Source organism: Marmota marmota, unplaced genomic scaffold (assembly GCF_001458135.2).
Source record: "Marmota marmota marmota unplaced genomic scaffold, marMar, whole genome shotgun sequence".
Taxonomy (NCBI): domain Eukaryota; kingdom Metazoa; phylum Chordata; class Mammalia; order Rodentia; family Sciuridae; genus Marmota; species Marmota marmota.
The window spans coordinates 11227519-11249273 of record NW_026000082.1 but is presented as its reverse complement, the minus strand read 5'-3'; the positions used below and the strand labels follow the sequence as shown (position 1 = coordinate 11249273).

General features: G+C 47.8%; 1 protein-coding gene across 2 annotated transcripts in view; it reads left to right on the top strand.

The window, feature by feature from the left end:
- The window catches only part of Lexm (lymphocyte expansion molecule), a 29172-nt gene that overhangs the window by 3732 nt on the left and 3685 nt on the right, over positions 1-21755 (top strand). For both annotated transcript variants that reach the window (XR_007351995.1, XM_048815320.1), the window contains exons 2-9: positions 453-540; positions 1017-1181; positions 1363-1485; positions 4596-4733; positions 4865-5008; positions 6799-6960; positions 8228-8353; positions 10362-10495. Coding sequence is in view for 1 of the 2 variants with exons in the window: in XM_048815320.1 (XP_048671277.1) it covers positions 453-540; positions 1017-1181; positions 1363-1485; positions 4596-4733; positions 4865-5008; positions 6799-6960; positions 8228-8353; positions 10362-10495 (1080 nt within the window). In the remaining variant the exon portion in view is untranslated. The remainder of the gene's footprint in view (positions 1-452; positions 541-1016; positions 1182-1362; positions 1486-4595; positions 4734-4864; positions 5009-6798; positions 6961-8227; positions 8354-10361; positions 10496-21755) is intronic.

Below are 21755 nucleotides of genomic sequence, written 5' to 3'. Positions count from 1 at the left end.
CTCTCTCTCTCTCTCTCTCTCTCTCTCTCTCTCTCTCTCTCTCTCTCTCTCTATGACCTACTATGTGCCCTGCACAATCCTAGGATCTGTGGCTACAGCAGTGAGCAAAACAGTAAACTGTACACTTAAGGAGTTTGCATTCTTGTGGGAATGTGTGTGTGTGTGTGTGTGTGTGTGTGTGTGTGTGGTGTGGTAGGGGGAGATATGTTGGGGAGTGCTAAGGTCTTTGGAGAAACACCAAGCTGGAAGAAGGAGCAGGAGGGTGGGTGTGGGTGGGATGGTTCGGGTGGAGCAGCACCCTGATGGTCAAAGCCACTACAACCCTTCTGTTCTTCATGGACTGGTTCCAAAGTCACCTTCTCTAGGAAGCCAATTCCTCCCATCCTGAGGACCACCCAGATCAGGGCCAGGTGCCAGGCTTTGGGCTCTTACTGGGCCTCTGTCCCTCCTAGATTTGATGTGTCTGCTGTTTATCCCAACCAGAAGAAATACAGCACCTTCACAGAGACCCCGTACTCCACGCATCATTCTGAGGAAGTGGTGAGTGGGCACTGCCTCCCTGCCGCCTCCCACGTGGTCTGGCCACTGCTCCTCTGAGAGGCCCACCCTGGTGGCAGCTGAGCTGTGTCAGCTGTGTCACATCCCCCAGCACTGAGCCTGCCTCTGAGTCAGGCTTCTGATGTGTTTGATAAATGCAGGACGGTAGGTGAAACAGCATGCTGGGGGCCACAGGTGACCTGGCTTCCTTTCCTAGCTCCTGTTCTGTCCAGCGGCAGGCTCTCAAGGACTCACTGTACCTCCCTCAATGGAAAAAGCCCAGTGACAGAGGAGGTCGTGAGAGCTCCTTGAGGACCAACCTCTGGGTGCCAGGCTTACTGCTGGGGGATAACTTACCTGTGATTGGGCCAGATTGTTACTCTGGCCCAATCACAGGTCAAGGGCAGCTTGGGGAGGATTTGCTCTGGGGTTGGCCTGGGTGGATGTGACTATCCCACTCTGACCACACTCCCTCTCAGTCCCACATAGGTCCTGGAACCTATAGCTCCAAGGAGACCTGCTTCAGCAAAAAGAAGCTGAAGAAGGAGGTGGACACAGGCTGGGCTCTGGCCCAGCAAGCCATCCGGCTGACCCAGCTGCCCCACTTCCGGTACCAGACCGTTGTGAGAGAGAGGAAGTTGCAGGTGAGGGCTTTGCACCATGCCCACTGGGGCATGTCTCCTGATTTATTACGGCTGCTCCAAGCATAGCTTGGGGCAGGGCCAGGCAGAGCTCATTCTTGAGGGAGCAACACCATCCCTTGGGCTCCTTCCTGTGTGGACATTCCCTAGTTTATAGTTTTCCTCTCGTGTTCTTTTGGTGCAGGAGCAAAAGCTGGGACCTGGCTCTTACAACTTCAAAGACTTCTTACAACAGTTGCAGCAGAAGCCAGGCAGCAAGCGGGGGCTGCTTAGCTCTGGGGAGATCCGCTTCCGAGGTCTCATTGGGGTACGTGTTCTGAGCTCCTCTTGGCTGTCTGCAGAGGAATCCTTCCACCCCACCATGCAGTCTGTGGCAGACCATGCAGCCTGGGTGGTTCTGGAAATGCCCTTCCTTGTACCTGTCTCTTCCCCAGACTTGGCCAGACTCTCCCCTGGGTCTCCACGGTCCCTCTGCTTCCCTGGCTGTCACGATTTCAGCAGGGATGGGTCTGGTTCATTTTTAGGTTCCCAGAAAATAACCCAGCATATATTAGGTGCTCAATGAATTCATCCATTTATGTATCCAGTCAGCCAACCAGGAAATCACCAGTAAGTGCCTACTAAGTTCTGTCTTAGGCCTTGGGGATCTGGAAATAACAAAGATAAGGGGCTTGGGTTGTGGCTCAGCGGTAGAGTGCTTACCTAGCATGTGCGAGGCCCTGGGTTCGATCCTCAGCACCACATAAAAATAAATAAAGGCATTGTGTCCAACTACACTAATAATAATAACAACAACAACAACAAAGACAAGGTTCCTGCCCTCATAGAACAGACATCCTAGTGGTAAAAACAATAGATCAAAGAAGGAAATACATATTTAATTGGGGCTAAGAGGACAAATGACACAGGGAAGAGCTAGAGAGTGCCAGCAGGGCAGTTTATAGAACACAGTGAGGAAAGGCCTCTGGGAGGAAGTGCCATTTGAGCATAACTTGCAGGACATGAGCAATAGAGACTTATGATATCTGTGTTTGAACATTCCAGACAGTGGGAACAGCAGAGGCTAAGGACCCGGGTGCCAGCACGCTTGGCAAATTAGACCAGTGGACAGAGAGTAAATGGATGCATCTCCAGGTGCAGAAGCTCCCCCCTCACCCCCTAGGGAGCAGAGTGCCTGGAGGCCTTTGAAAGTGAGTCACTGCCTTCCAATCCAAATAATAATAGCTGATACCCACCAGCACTTGCCATGTACTAATTAATTTAATCCTCACAACAGCCCTATGAAGGAAGCACCACTATTGTGTTCACAGGTGACAAAACTGGAGTAGAGGGTGTGAGTGGTCAAACCACTCAAAGGTCACAGAGCTACTAGGTGACAGTAGCAGAATTGGAATCCAAGGTGTCCATCATATAAACAAAGCCCAGAGGCTTGGTTCCCTCAGTTCTTGGATTTTGTTCCTTTTCTGTCCAGGAGAGAGTCTCTGTGGGGTTCAACCCAGCTGATAGCAGAGAAGTTGGGGGGACAAGTCTGAGAGTGTCTCCAGCACTAGGGAATCTGTGTTTGCTCCTTCTGCTTGGGGGAACTTCCCACCTACTCCCATATCTTTCTTTGGGGATCCTTCTCATTCTTCAAGCTCCAGATTTTATTTATATATATATATATATATATATATATACACACACACACACATACACACACATAAATTTTAAAAATTATATGTTATGTAAATACATATATAATGTAAATTACATATATTTATATATATTACATATATTTCTTATTAGTGACCATTCATTCCTCAACTCTCTTCTCCAATTAATCCTGCCTGGGTCCTAAAAGCTCTGACAACATCACATTCTAGTTAAAAATCAGGCTTTCACACCAGCCTAATGTGATATAAAACTTCTAAACTTGAAGATCTTATGGAAGAAATGAGATTATGCTGACAAACCCAACACAGAGCTTAGCTCCATCCATGAACTCCTGGGTCAGGGCGCACCCCAGGACTTGTAGTGCACTCTGTCCCCTATCCCAGTGCCAGGCAAACAGTATGGGCTCAGGAAGGACAGGGTCTTAGAGCCGGAGCCCTCATGCCTGTTTCTGGATGTGGGAGGAATCTGGACATGTGGCTTGCCTCTCTGAGATTCAGGGTCCCTTTCTGTTAACTGTGGATGGTGTCAACATGATCTCATCAGGTTGCCACCAGGACCAAGATACTAAGGCTTTCGATACATCTAGCACACAATTTAGGGGCCCAGCTTCCTTCCTACCCTTGGGGATTTTCTCTAGAACACACCAGGGCACCTGAGCTTTGGAGGGAGGCAAGGTATAGTCTCATTCTTCTGGGGACAAACTATCTGATGCCCACAGTGGCTTGAGCTCCCCAAGTCCCTGATATCTCCGCCCAGGGCCAGCTTCCAGGACCCAGAGGTAGACAGGGCTGAACCATCTGTGGAGCAGCAGTGACCCCACGTGGCTAAAAGGTGCAGACCCGCTGAAAAAGTCCTGCCAGGTCTCTGCCTAAGGATGCCCACCCATCCCCTATACTGCAGGTAGATTCTCCCCACAAAGGGCCACCCTTTGACCCTGGCAGTCCAGGCTCCAGATGGTCATTCCAGTCACAGTTCTTAACTCCTCCTGCCCCCCAGGACTGTCAGTCATTCTGCCCTGCTTATGTGTGGATGCTCACTATGTGCCAGGCACTGTTCAGGGGACTTTCAGACCTTATTGAACTTGGTAGTTGTTACCCTGGAGGAAGGTATTGCCATCCCCTTGTTATCAATATGCACCGTAAAGCTCAGGAAGCCTGAGCTCATTCAGCTAGGAAGCAGCTGTGCCTGGATCTGAACCAGGACTCCAGTTGTTTCTGTTCCCCGGCACTGTTCACCACACAGTGAGAAAGCCATTCACGCAGGTGTGGGTGCCAAGGACGAAACTGCTGAGACCATGAAGCAGGCAACTCCCTGGGGTGACAGGAGAAGGAAGCCTTCATTCTCCGGAGAGATGATGTTCCAGCTGGCTTTGCAGGATTAGTAGAATTTCCCAAGGTGAAGAGAGCAGGACAGGCGTTTGAGGTGGCGTGAGGCAAAAGCTAGCCAGGGCAGGGAGGTTTGGCAGAATGTCATGTGCTCAGGCTGCACAAGGAGCGGTGCTTGCTGAAGCATGGCATGTAGAAAGCAAATGGTAAGGCATGCCTTGGACCAGACAGCGGGTCCTCGTGACGAAGACAGACTTAGAGGTGAAGGCGTGAGCTTGGAGGCTCATGGGTGATGTGTGCGTTGGGGGTGGGGACACTCGGGCAGCCTGAAAATCCTGTTCCCCATGTGGGGGTGGAGATCTTATAAGCCTTTTCCTCAGATGCACCAACAATGAGAGCAGGACTGGTGGCCTGTATGTCCCCACTTTGTGTCCCACAGAACTATTATCCAGGCCCCGGGAATTATGGGGAGAAGGGCAACCCATACACGCGGCTGGAGGAGAATGCCTGGAACCGGTCCCATTCCGAGGGCCTCATGTGCAGGATGTCAAACAAGTCACCACCTGAGGCTCCTCAGGTACCCCCAACCTGGCCAGGCTCTTTCACGTGGTTCTGGAAGGGGTTCCTAGGGTTGATGGGGAAACTGAGGGCCTGAGAGGCCTACCCCCATGGCTCCCCACCAGACACTGTCACAATGCCGTGCTCTAGGGGAGTGGTTTAGGACCTGGCACCTACTCCTTCAAAACTGGCATCGAGACCTACCTGGCACGATCTACTGGCACCCGCGGCCCCTATGACATTTTCTCTGGTGACCGAAGCAAGCCCCTGCCTTTTGGACATTACTCTGTGCAGGTGTGTACCTGGGTAGCTCATGGGGTTATTTCCTCAGCAGATAACAGCCCTTACTCGCCTATCCTAGGACCACTGCTTTATGTGCCAAATGCTGCCCAGTGCCCTTCCCACACCCTGCCCCCTTCACCCCCAGAGCCAGGGAGGGACACGTCGGCTCCTGTATTGAATGAGGAGACTGAGGCTGGCCACACAGCAGAGCTGGAATTGGACTCCGGGTAGACTGTCTGATTCTGTGGCCAGTTCTCTTCTCTGCACCAGCAGGTGCTGCACTGGGGCTCAGGTGACCCATGATGTCAGGGTTGTGTGGGTGACTAGCTGTGGGGCCTGCAGGGCTCTTGAAGACACAAATGTGGGTGTCCCACTATTCCAGAAGCATTTCCCAGGCTTCACAGACCCAGCACAGGGGCTGGGCTAGTGTCAGTGCTCTGCTAATGAGGCAGAGAACTGACAAGCGGGAGGGGAAGCTGGGGTAGGATTCCAGCTTGCCGCTACCTTTCCTGCCCCCATCACATTCCTGTCACGGGATTCCACAGCTCACTGGGCTCTGTTTTCCTTGTGCTCATAGCAGTTGGGACTGAGTCATTGACCACCTACCTGTTCACACAGCCTCCACTGCGTGTTCACCCTCTGTCTACTATCAGTCTAGGTGCGGGAGGCCAGCCCTGGGGAGTCCATATCTTAATGAAAGAGAAACAATCATCTATGACTAGGAAAGAAATTTTGGAGTGTTAGCAGGTGAAGAGGGTGTCAGAGCTAGAAGAGTGGTGGTTAATGTGTAAATACGTCTGGGCCACTTGGTTAAGAGCCTCTGCCCTGAGACCTGCCTGCTCCCTGGAATCCCTCAGACTTTCACTGACCAGTCATGGAAACCACCATCCTGCCACAGGGGCTTCCGGGACCCTCTGTTGGTGCTGCAGCCAGTCGACTCTGATTGGCAGGTGCCAGGCCACACTGCCTGTGCTTGTTTGTTCTGTCCTCATAGACTTTACTTTATAGAGCAATTTTAGGTTCACAGCAAAATTGAGTGGCAAGTAGAGTTTCTATGGATCTTTTCCCCCTCCCACCCCTGTCAAGATCCTGCGCCAGAGTGGTCCATTTGTTATGATCAGTGGACCTACAGTGATACACCTTTGTCAACCAAGCCTAAAGTTTGCAAGATGGCTCACTCTTGGTGGTGTTCTTTTTGTGGGTTTTGACACACATGACTGTATCCACTGTTTTCATATCCTACATCATAGTTTTGTGGCCCTAAAAATTCTCTGCTCTCTGCCAGTTACACTGTTTTTTTTTTTTTAAAGAGAGAGTGAGAGTGTGAGAGAGAGAGAAAGAGAATTTTTAATATTTATTTTTTAGTTTTCAGCAGACACAACATCTTTGTATGTGGTGCTGAGGATCGAAGCCGGTCCGCACGCATGCCAGGCGAGCGCGCTACCGCTTGAGCCACATCCCCAGCCCCTTACACTGGTTTTTATATATTCAAAATATGATTCCTGCTTAGACCAGTGCCTGCCTCATTATATGTCCAATAAATCAGGGAAAGAAAGAATGGATAAAGGCATGCTGGGTCTCAGGGTGTAACCCAGAGGTGGAGGGTGCAAAAGACTGACCCCACCCCCAACCTGGGGCCATAGTGGGACTTGGGGCTGGCCTGGCCCTTGCATAGCTTGACCCAGGGATGTCCCAGTGGGGTAGTGAATGACACCTTGGATTACTGGTGAGTGAGGGTCAAGAAGAGGGTGAGCTCTTGACTTTTCTGCAATAACATCTCTCTCTCTCTCTCTCTCTCTCAGAAAAAAAGGCCCAGGGAACTGGTGAATTTCAAGAGCTTCGTGGATGAACTTAACTCACGTCACAATAAGAAGCATGGAGTTTTTTCAGAAATTCCCCGCGACCCGAAAACCCCTCCAGAGAGGATTTACTGGTCCACCCTTAGCCAGTGCCCCCGAAAACTAGTCAGTGTCCAAAGGCAGCTCCCTTATGGGCTGGGGAGGTGGGGTGTGGTGGCTTGTTTGTGGCGGGGAGAAGCTCATTTTTTAAAAAAAATATTTTTATTTTTTTGTAGTGTACACAATAACTTTTTTTAAAAATTATTTTTATGTGGTGCTGAGGATCGAACCCAGGGCCTTGCACATGCAAAGCAAGCGCTCTACCGCTGAGCCATAACCCCAGCCCCGAGAAGCTCATTTTTAGGGACAGACCCACCTGTTTCCAATCCTGGCCTTACACTTTTCTTCTTCTGCCAGCCTCATTATACACCTGCCCTCTGAGGACAGAGAGGCGGCTGTGAGCATTAGATTTTTCTAGAAGCTTAGAGCCTGCCGTGCCTGGTTCCCTGGTCATGCTCAGCCAGTGTTGATATCCATGCTGCCCTCCCCCACTGGCCCTCCAGAGCTGGAGAGAGGGCAAGGGGAGACTGGATCTGGCAGATTGTAAGGGGTCCCAAGGTCACCTACATGCAATGTCACTGCAAAATGTCCTATTTCCACGAGTCCTTCCACTAAGCAACATGGGGTACGCTGGCAAGGAAATTGTCATACCTACTTGGCTAATGGCTCGCAGCAGGGTCCACCTTCAGAGGTCTGCCCACCTGCTCCATCCAGGGACTAGCAGGCTCAGCCTGGTTCAAGGCAGTGCTCTCTAGGGTGGGGGACTTGAAGGGGACAGTCAGTGCTCTGTATAGGCCCTGGGCTTTCTTCAGGCCCCCCAGGCTGGGTCTGTCTAGAAGGGCATGGACCTGGAGTTGGAATGGGCAGAGGAAAACAAGACACAGGCAGCTTCTGAAGGCCTGCTGGCCATTTTCCACCACACCCCCAGGGGTCAGCATTTGTATTTCACAAAAGGAAACCAAGGCCCAGACCTGGGAAGGGATTTGCTGGAAGGGATTTGCCGGGTTCCCCCAGCAGGGGAGGGAATGAGCTGGGCTGGCACCCCGCTCCAGGGCCTGTGTGCCGTCTCTCCCCAGGCTGCTGTCTGGAGTATCTCTCTGGACCCTGCCCGACCATGAGGTCTCTCAGGAACCTGAGAAGAGATGTCAGGCTGGGGGTGGTTAAAGTGGGATGCATGGGTCATGAGGGCACTACAGGGTCCCCTCGTGTCCCCTGTCCTTGATTCAAGGCCCAGCATTGCTGAGCAGGTAAGACTACTGCCAGGAACCCCCACCTGCCCTGGCTGGGTACTTCCAGGACCTCTTCAATGCTTGGCCTTCATTTCTTCCCCTAGAACACATCTGGCCCTGGTTCATGGCTTCCTCAAGAGACGGAGATCAAACACGTCAACCGGCCGCCATTCCTCCTGGCCTCTAAGCGTTCAGGTGTAAAGACCAACCAGATAGTTTTGGGAAGCTGGGTGAGTGGGCCTGGGGTGGCGGATATGTGTGACAGGCAGGGAACCCCCCTGCCTCTATAGGCAGCCTTGAACCCTCCTTGCCCCTGAGCACTGATCCTCAAATGGAGCTGGAGGCCATCTTTCCCTCCCTCCCACTGTCTTTCTTCTGCCAAGGCTTTGTCTAACTCCAGGTAGCAGCACCATTGCAGGCTTGTTAGGACAGAGGTGGCTGACACAGCAGGCCTGATAGGGCCCAAGCATTGGCATTTCTAACAAGTTTTCAGATGACGGTGATGAGGTTGTTCCAGGGACCACACTTTGAGAAGCAGCCAGCTAAGCCATCTCAGACCACCCTGGCCCATTCTCTTAGTTTCCCAGGGAAACGATTTTTTCATTTTCTCTTTGTATTTGTCTTGTGGCCTCAGGGGCAGCTGCTGGAGCTGGCCCATTTTTCATCCCTGGGTCAGCAAGTCCCCCCATCTTGACCCTGTTCTCTTCCTTGTCCCCAGAGGCAGCCATCCCCATGTGTGTGATGGAACTTATAAGCTTGCAGTGTTCTTGTATAAAAGGCCAGTTCTTGGGCTTTGCACATGCCTCCTTCATGTACACACATGGCCAAAGGCCTGTCCTCACTCTGTTCCTCCCTCCCTCCCTTCAGTTTTTAAGTGCACCTTTTATTGGCGACTAATGATTGCACAGAAAGACACAGGAAATCCTAAGTGAACAACTCCAAAGAATGCCTTTGCCCTGTGATCAGCCTGTGGTTGGCTGGATTCCTGTTCTGTGACCAACCCCCAGAGCATTCAAGAGCACATTCTGTGCACCCCAGGGTCTTCTGTGCATTCTGTCCCCTTCAGGTAGCCCTGTCCTGACTCCAGTAGCTCAGGGGAGTTCTGCCTGACTTTGAACGATTGGGTTTTTTTTTTTTGTTTGTTTGTTTGTTTGTTTTAATATTTTATTTTTCGGTTATAGCTGGACACAATACCTTTATTTTATTTATTTTTATGTGGTGCTGAGGATCAGACCCAGGGTCTCGCACGTACTAGGCGAGCACTCTACCACTGAGCCACATCCCCAGCCCCTGAGTGACTGTTTTTAAGGTCTGTCCTAGTCTCCCTTGGCACATCTTACTTATAATTTACTCACCTTCTTATGGTTCCACCCCTCCCTATCCTGTACTCCCCAACCTGAGCTTTTGGGTCCCCCCAGTTAAATGTTTAGACTGGAGCCAGATGACCACACTGCCACCTCAAGGTCATCATCTGAAGTAGGAAGGGCTGACATGTGATGGGTTTCAGTGATGGGACAGGACCCCAAGCAGGGAGCCCATGTTCCTGAGTAGACCTCTCCTGTGGTCCTGTGGGAGGCAGTCCACTGGACACTGGTCTAGACGCTGGGTCGGCATGTGTCCCCTCAGCACTGCTGCCTGTGATTGGCTGGATTCCTGTCCTGCCTTTATTCTGCTTTGCTGTGTCACCCTGGCAAATTTCGTCTCCTGCCTGAACCTCTGTAGGCAGATATCTAGGTGGGATGGTGGATGCGCTTCCTAGGATTGCGGGACAGAGCACTGCAGACATGCTTCACAACCAGAACCGAGCTCTCAGAAAGAGCAGCTGTGGAGGCTAGATGACTGAGATCAAGTGTCAGCAGGAACACGCTCCCTCTGAAACCTGTAGGGGAGGGTCCTTCTTTGCCTCTTTGTAGCTCCTGGCAGCGATCCTTGGGATCCTCAGTGTTCCCCACCTTGTGAATGCAACTCTCTAATCTCTGCCTCTGAGGGTGGCCGACACCTTGGATCAGGGTCCCACCCTATGCCAATGATCTTAGCCCATTGTATCTGAAACCACTCTATTCCCATAAAGGTCACATTCCCAGGTACTGGGGTTAGGACTTCAGCATATCTTTTCTGGGGGGCGTGATCCAACTCGTAACAGCTGGGGTAGGCAGGGTCGGAGGGGAGAGGAGGAGGCCTGAGATCACGTGTCTGAGGCAGGCTTGCTAATGTCCTGCCCTCTTCTCCCTGGCACAGAACCCAGTAGGGGTGGGCCGCTACCTCAATACCACGCGATTGGAGAACAAGGACACACGGCAGCGATACCGGTCCCTGTACATGGGTGAACCCAAGCGCTACCTCTCAGATCTGAACCGGGACAGGATCATGCAGTGAGTGCAGCTGGAGCTGCAGGAGAGGGGCAAGGGGGGGAGGGGAGGGGGAGGGTTGACCCTGGGATGGACTGGGGGTTCCCCATGCTTGGTTCCCATGGAACATGACTGCTTCCCTCTAAAGCCAGCCAAACAGCAGAGGCAGTGCAGAGACGGTCACCTTCAGATCGTGACCACCTACGTGCCAACTACTGGCTGTGTGAGTTGGGGCGTGTTGCTTAACTCCTTTGAGCCTAGTTTCCTTCAACTGTCAAATGAGCAGGTGGCTGAGGAGGCTCAAATGAGATGATGATCTAAAATTTTTGGTAAGGAAAAGGTACTTACTCAACACTGAATCCTCTATCCCTGACCCACACAGCCTGGATAACTCCACTGCACGGAGTCTTAATTCCCTGGGGCTCACAAAGGGGTTGTTAAACTCATTTCAGGAAGTTGTTGTGAAACTTAAGAGAGAAAAGGTACATAAAATGACGTGGAAAATAGAAAGGAGATTGTAAATATTAAATGTGTTGTGTTGGCCTAAGAGGCCATCTGTTGCAATATAATCTCAATTTCAGAAATGTTCAAATGTGAATAAACATGCACTTTAGAATTCAGTGTTTTGTTTTCTAGAAATTGTGAGGCTCGGGGACCAGATCCTGGGGACCAGATTGCTCAGGGAAAAAAAAAAAAACGAACAGCTGTTGAGTGCAATTTCAAAAAATCTTTTATTTTTATCAAAGTAATCCTGTGCCTTCCTCTTTCTTGATTCACTCTCTTATTCCAGAGGGTTCCTGAGAAGGAACTTTGGAAGGTAGGATTTTCTTTTGACAGACTGCATGCCTGAAAGTGTTCTTTATTTTTCCCACTCCCAACAGCTGATCTATAATTTGGATGAAAATAAAATCCTAAACTGGGATTTTGAAGGCTTTGCTCCCTGATTCCTGATTTTCAGCATGGCTGTGGAGAAGGCTGATGCCATTCTGGCTTTCTGTGACTTGCATTTCTCTTCTCTAGAAGTTTCCAGGGCCTTCTCTTGAGTTCTGGAATTCCATGGTGATGTGACTCGGTGTGGTCGGCTTTCACCCACTGTGCTGGGTATTTAGTGGTGTCCTCCATCTGGAAACTCAGCACCTTCCCTTCTGGGGACTTAACCACTGAGCCACATTCCCATCCCTTTTTATTTGGGACTGGGAAAATTGCTGAAGCCGGCTTTGAACTTGTGATCCTTCTGCCTCAGCCTCCCGAGCTGCTGAAATTACAGGTGTTTGCCACTGGGCACAGCTTCTCATTTTCCATCTCTGCCTATTCTGTTCTACGTCTTTCTGGTAAAATTTCCGTGTCTTTGTTTTCCAACCCTACTCTTCTTGCCTTTTAAAATTTTGACTCTCATATTTTTTTAATTTCCAGGAGATCTTTTGCTCTTGTGGGTTGCTCTCTTTTTTTTTCTCTTTCAATAACACTCAGTTCTGTGTCAAGTACGCAGTGTGTCCTGCTCCCTGCTTTGGGTCCTGTTCCTGTAAGTTCCTTTTCCTCCATCATCGGTTCAGGTGTCAGAGGACAGCACCATAACAATACCAGGAGCCTGGCTGGGGATCTGGTCATTCACTCTAATGTTTTTAGGGCTTTTCTCTGGATCTATTTGGTTCCACTAGAAAAGACTTCTCCATCCTGGGTTGGGGTAGGTGTGGTTGCTGGTTCTGGGAAGGGTTGGGGGGCCTCCTGCCGTCTGTGCACCTCCCCTCACCCCTCTACTCCTGCTGAGGTGCCCATCTGCCTAGTTCCACTAGGCCACGGGGCACCTCTCCACGCACTAACCCTCCAGTCCCTGAGAGGGGGCGAGGGATTGGTGGGGTCGTGTGTAGCTTGCTCTCTCTCCTATTGATCTGGTACCTGTGTTTTGAGACACTGGTGCCTCCAGTGCCTAGGCTTGCCCTGGGTTTTGTAGCAGGAGTAACAGCTTCTTGTTGTCTTCCCTGCGGCCTTCTCAGGTCTGCTGATCCTTCCCCAAAGCATGTTTATGTCCTTGTCCCCTGATATCTCCTCTCTCTTCCTCTGTCATCTATTTTATTTAAATCCCTTTGTACATCTTTTAGTGGGTTGCAAGAGGGAACAGAGATCAATGCGTACATTCACCTGCCTTGCTTGATGGTAATTCATAAGAAACACTGTTAGTGTGCAAAAGGATCTTTCCCCCTTCCTAGCCGAGGTGGTTAGCCTTATTTTATGGATGTTGAACCAACACCAGAGAAGGGAACAAGGGGAGCAACTTGCCCTGTCACACTTGGCGACAGAGAGAGCAGGGACTAGAATCCAGTCCTTCCTTTCCAGGGCAGTGTCTGTCCTTCCTACACACCAGTGCCTGTGTGAAGATTTGGGGGAGCCAGGAAGAGGCCATGCCCAGCTGTCCACAGGCCACCCCTTCCCAGCCACTGTTTCAGCAAAGCTCTAGGTGACACAGCATTTGCTTTGCAAAGGACTCTAAGGAAGGGAAGGATGCTGTGTCCCATTGGGCCCTCTGTCTTCTTCCCCCTTGGGGCTAAAATACTCCATCACCACTATTCTCACACGCAGGCATCTGAGAGTCATGGGCTCTCCTTTACAACTTGGCTTAGAATTCCATCTGCCACTTAGCTCTGTGACCTCCCAAACAGACTTTATCTGAAAAAAGATGGTCATAACTACTCTGCAGACTCTGTTATGAGGATTAGATGAGATGATCCTGAGAATGTGCTCCGTCCTGTGGATTCTCTTTGTAGGGATGTTGCAAATGCCAGCTAACTCTCCCCTTAGCAGTTGATGCTCTGGCAGAATTTTGTGTTTTATTTATTTATGTAAGGGGTAAGTTCTTTTTAAAATTTTTTTAAATTTATATGTGACAGCAGAATGTATTATGATTCTTATTACACATATAGAGCACAATTTTTCATATCTCTGGTTGTATACAAAGTATATTCACACCAATTCATGTCTTCATACATGGACTTTGGATAATAATGACCATCACATTCCACCATCATTAATAACCCCATGCCCCCTCCCTTCCCCTCCCTCCCCTTTGCTCTATCTAGAGTTCATCTATTCCTCCCATGCTCCCCCTCTCTACCCCACTATGAACCAGCCTCCTTATATCAGAGAAAACATTCAGCATTTGTTTTTTTGGGATTGGCTAACTTCACTTAGCATTATCTTTTCTAACTCCATCCATTTACCTGCAAATGCAATGATTATATTCTCTTTTATTGCTGAGTAATATTGCATTGTGTATATATATATCACATTTTTTTATCCATTCATCTACTGAGGGGCATCTAGGTTGGTTCCACAGTTTAGCTATTGTGAATTGTGCTGCTATAAACATTGATGTGGCTGTGTCCCTGTAGTATGCTGTTTTTAAGTCCTTTGGGTATAGACCGAGGAGAGGAGAGGGATAGCTGGGTTAAATGGTGGTTCCATTCCCAATTTTCCAAGAAATCTCCATACTGCTTTCCATATTGGCTACACCAATTTGCAGTCCCACCAGCAGTGTATAAGTGTACCTTTTTCCCCACTGGTAAATTCTTTATAGAGGTTGGAAACGCACATTATTCAGGGAAAGAAATTGCAGTGGTTTAACTCTTTTTTTTTTTTTTTTTTTTGGTACCAGGTATTGAATTCAGGGGCACTTGACCACTGAGCCACATCCCTAGCCCTATTTTGTATTTTATTTAGAGACAGAGTCTCACTGAGTTGCTAAGCACCTTGCTTTTGCTGAGGCTGGCTTTGAACTTGTAATCCTCCTGCCTCAGCCTCCCTAGTGGCTAGGATTACAGGCGTGTGTCACCGTGCCTGGCAGTTTAACTTATTCTTGTTGTCAAAGACCCAAGGAAAAGTTAGAGATTTTTTAATAGAGGGAGAAATGGAGGGGGGCATTTAAATCCTGAGGGAGGAGGGAGGGCTTTGAAAGAGAAGGAGGAACCCATTGAATTAACTAGACACTTCTTCCTGAAGTCATAAATAAGACACGGATTCTTGTATCATTATTATTCAGCATTGCTTTGGAGGTTCTAGCAAATGCAGTAAGACAAGAAAAATAAATAAGAAATATAAATATTGGGAGGGAAGAGCAAAATCATTGCAGTTTTTAATGATATATGTGTTTGCTAAAAAATTCCAAGACAGTTAATTTTAAAGCTGTAAAGCTTAGAAGGCAAGAGCAGTGAAATGTATGAATGAATAGTTCCCTCCTATGCCACAGGCACAGCGAATAGAAAACTGAATTGAGAGAAAAAGAGAGTTCCATTCTCATTAGCAAAACAAATGATAAAATGCATTGGAATAAGCTTAAAAAGGTCCATTTAAGGCACATATGAAGAAAAATATAAATCTTTACTAAAGGATGTTAAAGAAGCCTGGATAACTAAGGAGAATATCATTTTCATGGAAAGAAAGACTTGATATTGGGAAAATATTATTTCCTTTGGTTTACACATTTAATGCCTTTAAAATCAAATCCCAAAGAGCTTGGCAGAGGGGAACTGGATAAATTGATCATGAACATCATCTGAAAGAGTATATAACTATGAGTAGTTAAAAAAATAATGATACTATTTAGAAATTCATCAATGAGCAGAGAAATCATAACATGGAAGATAAACTCCAAACTGTTGACCATGATTACCTCTGGAGGGGAGGGTTACCAGGTTCTTTCACATTCTACCTTGTTTATTTCTGAATTGTTGGATTTTTTTTTTTCAGAATAAATATTTATTATCTTTAAAATCAAGAAAAAATGCAAACAGAAAGAGGAGGACAAGAGTTCTTGAGATAGACTACACAAATTAAGTGTTGTCATCTCCAGCCAAGAGTCATCCTTTGTTTTTCAGTCCTCAGTTTCCCATCTGTGAAAGGGGAATAAATTGTGCCCTGCAGGGACACAGTAAAGCATAATCGAGGCTTGTGAATGCTCGGAGCAGGAGCCAATCAATAGGTCTGGTGGGTGTCAGATTGTCACGCTGGTGAATGATGCTCCCTGGGGCTCAAGTTCCTCATTTCTACCAACCCCTGACCCCACTTGGGCTCCTGAGTTAGGACTGAGCCAAGAGGCCCAGAAGATGAGTGGTGGCACGGTGTGAAGGAGTCCCTTATACACGGTTTCAAGGACTGATTCATTTGCCAAAGGTGCTCAGTGCTTCATTCTTAGGCACATCTGAGCTGGTGATTGTTTTTAGGTGAGTGGAAGTATTCTCTTATTCACTCATTGAAATTTTCAATTCTACATTCTTAATCGCTAAGGGTTATTACTTTTCCTGAATATTCCAGTAGACCAAGTGTTCCATCTGATCACCTCTCTGGACCTTCTGGATCTTCCAGCCAGGTCCTCTTAACACTACTTGCCCACTCTATGGCCACATGGACAGGAGAGCCCGCTCCAGCCTGACCATGCTCTGCACCACTCCCTGGCTCTTCTAGCTCATTGGGCCATTGGCCACACTCTGATCTGTACTTGAAACAACCTTCCTTTGGTGACTATTTGGAAAACTCTTGTTTATCCACCAGGCCTCTGCTTAAATATGAAGCTTCCCCTGGCTCTTTATTCTAAGCTCACTTTATACATCCTCAGGTTGGAGCACTTTTCCGTAATTCTGGAATTATTCTTCACATGCCTTTGGTCCCTACTAACCAAAAAACTTCTCTTTTCTCCAGCTCCAGTGTCTTTCTAGCAGTCATAGAAGGAACTCAATGAATATTTGTTAGATGACGTGTCAGTGCATTCCTTCATGAAGCGGGTTGGGGTCTGGATAACCCTGAAAGGAGCACATAAGAAACTTCCAGTTTGATTTGGCAGAAGGTTGTTTTTCCTTAAAAAAAATCTTTGGTCTGATGTTTTATCATGAAAAATTTCAAACACAAAAGACTTGAAAGGATTATATAGTGTATACCTGCATAACCTTTCTTAGAAAATATTATTAACATTTTTCTTTCTCTCCTTCTCTCTTTTCTCCCTTTCTCTCTTTCTTTCTCTTTCTTGAACCAGGGATTGAACCCGGGGGCCCTTAACCACTGAGCTACATCTCCAGTCCCCCTTTTTATATTTTATTTAGAGGACAGGGTCCCGCTGAACTGGTTAGGGCCTTGCTATGTTGCTGAGGCTGGCTTTGAACTCATGATTCTCCTGTCTCAGACTCCAGAGCTGCTGGGATTACAGCATGCACCACCACACCCAGCACATTTTACTCTTCCTGCTTTATGACATATCTTTCTATCTGTCCTTCTACCCATCTTTTTGTTTGTTTATTTGTTTGCAGTACTGGTGACTGAACCTATGGCCTTGCTCCTGCTAGACAGGTACAGTCCCAGCACTCTATTCACCAATTAAAGATCTTTTATTTTTGAAAAATTTCAAAACAAATGGAAGACATCAGCACATTTCCTAAATACTTCAGCATGCAGACTGGCTTTTTAGTATTTCAATCTAAAATGCATATTCTTTATCCCAAAGTCTGAAAATGAGATCCATGTTCATGCTCTGTAATAATAATGTATTCTGATATTCTTGGAGTGTATATATAATGATTTTTGAAAAACTTTTATCTATTTACTTTGGCAGAACCTGGGATTGAACCCAGGGCCTCACACATGCTAGGCAGGCATTCAACCACAGAGCCACATCCCCAACATGTAGTGGTTTTGTATGTATGTATTCTATGCAGTAACTTTAAAGGATAGGTATTAATTTCAATGTTTCTTAGTTGGGACAACTGAAGTTTGGAGAGAGAACATCACTACCCAAGTCACTGTCAGTTCATGGCACTGGTGTGCACATTCCTCAAAATAGAATGAGCCCTTCTTATGTCAGGCACCATGCTGGCTCCTGGGACATTGTAGAGGAGACAGCAGCTCTGCCCCAGAGTGGCTCCCAGCTTCATGGGGAAATACACTCCTCCCCTCCCCTTAGTTACAGGAAATGCACAAGAAGAGGAATGAGGGCAGGTGGGACTCAGAACTTGTCTCCTGGTGGCCACAACACCTACTCCTCTCTTTCCCCTAAGCTTTCTGGAAGATGAGACCAGGGGGGAAGGCTTTTTGAACCCAGGAAGGCTGAGGCAGAGTTGGTCTCCATCCTGACCCATCTTCCTGTTCTCATCCCACCTGCCCTCACCCGGTCACTTTTCTTTGTCCTCCTGGACATTTGTGCATGCTGTTTTGTTGAGAAATTTGGAAGTCTGGGTAGGAAGGGGGACTCTTAGGAAACTCAACCTGCAGAGTGCCCCTCCTCCTCCCCTCAACTCCCACTACACAATTACTATGCAGCACAGAAGCCAGGTGGTTGCCATAGAGACAACTAAAAGATAGGGCTTTAGCTTCAAGGGAGGGTGGAGTGCAGAAAAGGCCATATTTCTTCCCTCCCTTCTTTCCTCCCTCCCTCCCTCCAGTTCTCCCTCCTTTCCTTTTCTTCCACCTTCCTTTCTGTATTTCTTGTGAGAGTGGGTGGAGGTGGAGATTTGAGGTGATGGGCAAGGGAGTGGGAGATTGCATCTTGAGGTGGAGGAACACACTCCTTGCATGGGTTGGAGGGGTGGTCTCTCAGCACCAGGAGAAATGGTGGCCTTGGATGGGGGCATGGGGAGACAGAAAGGTTGATAATTCAGTTAAATTTAGTAAACACTGCTAGGGGCAGGGGTCCTTGTCCTTCGAAGGTCACAGGCAAGTGGGGCAAAGGGAAGTGATTGATTCAGCATCAGGTGCATGATGGGAGTGTGGGGTACAGAGAGAAAAATGCCCAGGTCTGCCTGGAAAGGAGATGTAGAGGTGGAAGATGCTGTAGGCTGCCCTTGTGGGCATGGAGGGGTGAGCAAGCTTGGCCTGTTGAGGGATGGCTGAATAGCTGGGGGTGGGCATGGGAAGGGGTGTGGAAGAATGAAGAAAGATGGGTTAGTCGGGTGGGATCAGCAGTCTGGATGTAGGAATCTGGACTCTTTGCCGACACATACCTGCAACTCAAACTGCAGTTGACACAGAAGGAGTCTTTGGACAGGGCCACTTGGGATATGCAACATTAGGGTGTGTTAGTCAGTTTCCTGTTACTCTGACAAAAAATACCAGAGAAAATCAACTTGGGCTGGGGATATATCTCAGTTGGTAGAGTGCTTGCCTTGCATGCACAAGGTCCTGGGTTCAATCCCCAGCACCACAAAAAACAAAACAAACAAAAAGCTTTGAGAAAATCAACTTAAAAGGAGGAAAGGTTTATTTTGAGTCATAGTTTCAGTCTACGATCAGTTGGCTCTGTGGCTTTTGGGCCTGTGGTGAGGGGGGTCCATTATGATGGGGAGCATGTGGCAGTGCAGAACTGCTCACCTCATGGTGGCCAGGAAGGAGAGAGAGAGAGAGAGAGAGAGAGAGAGAGAGCAAGGGTGAGCAAGCAGTATCTCAATATCCCCTTAAGGGTCCACTCCCGCCATGACCTAAGGTCCTTCCACTAGGCTCCACCTCCTGAAGGTTCCACCCCACCCCTCCCCAATAGCACCACAGACTGGTGATCAAGCATTTAGCACCTGGCCTTTGGGAGACATTTAATATTCAAACCGTGACAGAATGTGACTTGCCTTTTGCCTTACTGAGTCTGAATTGCAGGTAGGGAACCCTCAGGGGATTATAAAACATAATGATAGACCCTAAAAAAAGAATTTGGGGAGTTGAATGGGGTTCTGTTGCCTTCAAGCCATGTAACATTGGACAAGTCACCTGACTTCCCAAGGCACACCTGTTTCTCTGTGGAGCTCAGCATTTATACCAGGGACCCAGCAGGCAGCCTGAACTCTGCTCTATCCAGGGACGCTCACTCAGATCAGCCTGTACTTCCTACCCAGGCTGGCCTGTTAGAACTCTGACACATTCACAGGCTTCAGGTTCAAAATGCAGGTTCCAGTCCTGGCTTTGCCATCTCCTGGCTGCATAATAACCCTGGGCTACTAAGTAAGGCTCTCTCTTTTCTTAGCTGTAGAATGGGAATAATGAAGCCTGCTCTCAGGCCACTGTCTGTTAAGAAATAAGACTTGCTACCAGCTTTTTCCCTCTAGCCAGCACCCCTCAGCAAGGGATGGGGAGGCCACTTCTTCCTAGTTAGCCAAACTCTGCTACCCAAGGGCAGGAGGTAGGAGTTCCTGGTGCCTGCATTTTGGTGGCTTCAAGTCTTTGTGAAAGTCCCAAAACTCTTACACATTTTCAGTGCTCCCTAAGGAGAGCAAACACCACTCTCTTTAGCTGTTTCAATTTGAGATACATTTGTTGAATGCCAAGGATGTGCAAGGAGGCACTCTGGGTTTGCGCTTGAAAGCAGAGATGTTTGTATTGTAGAAGCAGCCACTGCCCTGGAGACAGGAAAACAGACTTTCTGTCCCACCATTGCATAAATCATTTAATCTTTCTCTGATTGGAGTCTACGTCTGAACCAGACACCTGTGTTTCAGGCCATGACCATGTTTCCGAAGGACTCCGAGTTGAGGATGGAATGTACTGGAGAGGAATGGAGAAAGTACTAGGGGAGTTCAAAGAAGGGATAGACTACGTGCAGTCTGGAGATTCAGGGAGGGTGGCTTAGAAGAAGCAGCATGTGAGCTGGCCCTCAAAAACTGGGTAAGAGCTGGACTTGGAAAAGCAATAATAACCACTGATCAAAGACTGACTATGCGCTAGGCACTGAACTTGTCAATATGTACATCATCTCTTGTGGGCCTCACAAAGCGCCAAGAGGTATGTATTATTACTTCTATTATGTAGATGAGGAGACTGAGTGACTTTCCCAGAGCTATAGTGAGTTACTAACTGTATCAATGAGCTATTGCTGCATCATAAACCAGCCCAAAACTCAGTGGCTCAGAACAATAGCTATGGACCTGTGAGTCAGTTGGGGGTTGGTTGGTCTTGGATGGTCTTGGATGGAACACCTAGACTTCCATGTGGACTCCCATCCTCCAGAAGGTAGCCAGGCTTGCTCTCATGGAGGAGGCCAGGCTTGGTAGGAAGTATGCAAGGCCTTCTGCAGCCTAGGCTCAGAATGCCACATCATTACTTCTTCCACATTCTGTTGGCCAAAGCAAGTTACAAGGCCAGCCCAGATTCCAGGGAAAGGGAAGTGGACTCTACCTCTCAGTGGCAGAAGCTGCGAAGTCACATTGCCAAGGACACACTGGTGCAAGGAGACGTACAGGCTGCACCATTTTTGATCTCTGTCTAGTACAATAGCAGAATAGGGTTGGTCCCTGGTCTAGTTGACTCCAAGCTTTCTTTCTGAAAGGGTTCACTTCTTCCAGGGAGAAGGAAAACATTTAGAACACAGAGAAGAGCATGAGGAAAGGAAAGGAAGCACAAAGCTCAGGATGTGTTGGGACACACTCCCCGGTTCCTTATAAATGCTGTGTGGAAGGTGTGAAGAGCTAGAGTGGAGAGAAAGGCAGGAGAGGCTGGTTAGGTCTGACCCTGAATGTAAGGTAAGCTGCCTGGGCTTCATCCTGCATATTTTGTGGGAAGCCATGGGATTTTTTTAAAAGTCAAATTTATAGTAGTATAACTTACATACAATAAAATTCATCCTTTTAAAGTATACAATTCTATAAATTTTGACAAATGCATAGAGCCATGTCACTACCACATGGAAGAAAGTTCCCTTGTGCTGTCTGTGGTCAACCTACTCCTATCCCAGCCCCTGGCAACTACTAGCATGATTAGTATCCAGAGATTTTTGCCTTTTTCAGGGTGTCATATAAGTGGAATCATCCATATGTAGACATTTGTGTCTTTTCCTTTCATTTTACATGATGCTCTTGAGATTCACCCAGGTTTTATGTGTCAGTAGTTTATATGTTCCATGCTGAGTTGGAGTCCAATGAATGGATATGCCACGGTTTATTTATATGCTCTAAAGTAGAGGGGAATTTGCAGTGTTTCCAGTTTGGGCAATTATTAATAAAGTTGATACAATAATAAATAGCTATGTACAGGTCCTTATGTAGACATGTTTTTGTTTCTCTTTGGCATATATCTCAGAGTAGGATTTCTAGGTCATTTGGTAAGTGTATGTCTAGCTTTGTGAGAAACTGCCAAACTATTTTGAAATGGCTGTACTGTCTTGTATTTGTACCAGCAATGTCTGAAGGTTCTAATTGCTCTGCCTCTTGTCATCACTTGGTATTGATAGTGGGTTTTTTCCCCTAATTTTAACCATTCTAATAATGTGCTTCATTATGGTTTAAATTTGCATTTCTCCAACGACAAGATTTTTTTTTTTTTTTTTTTTTTG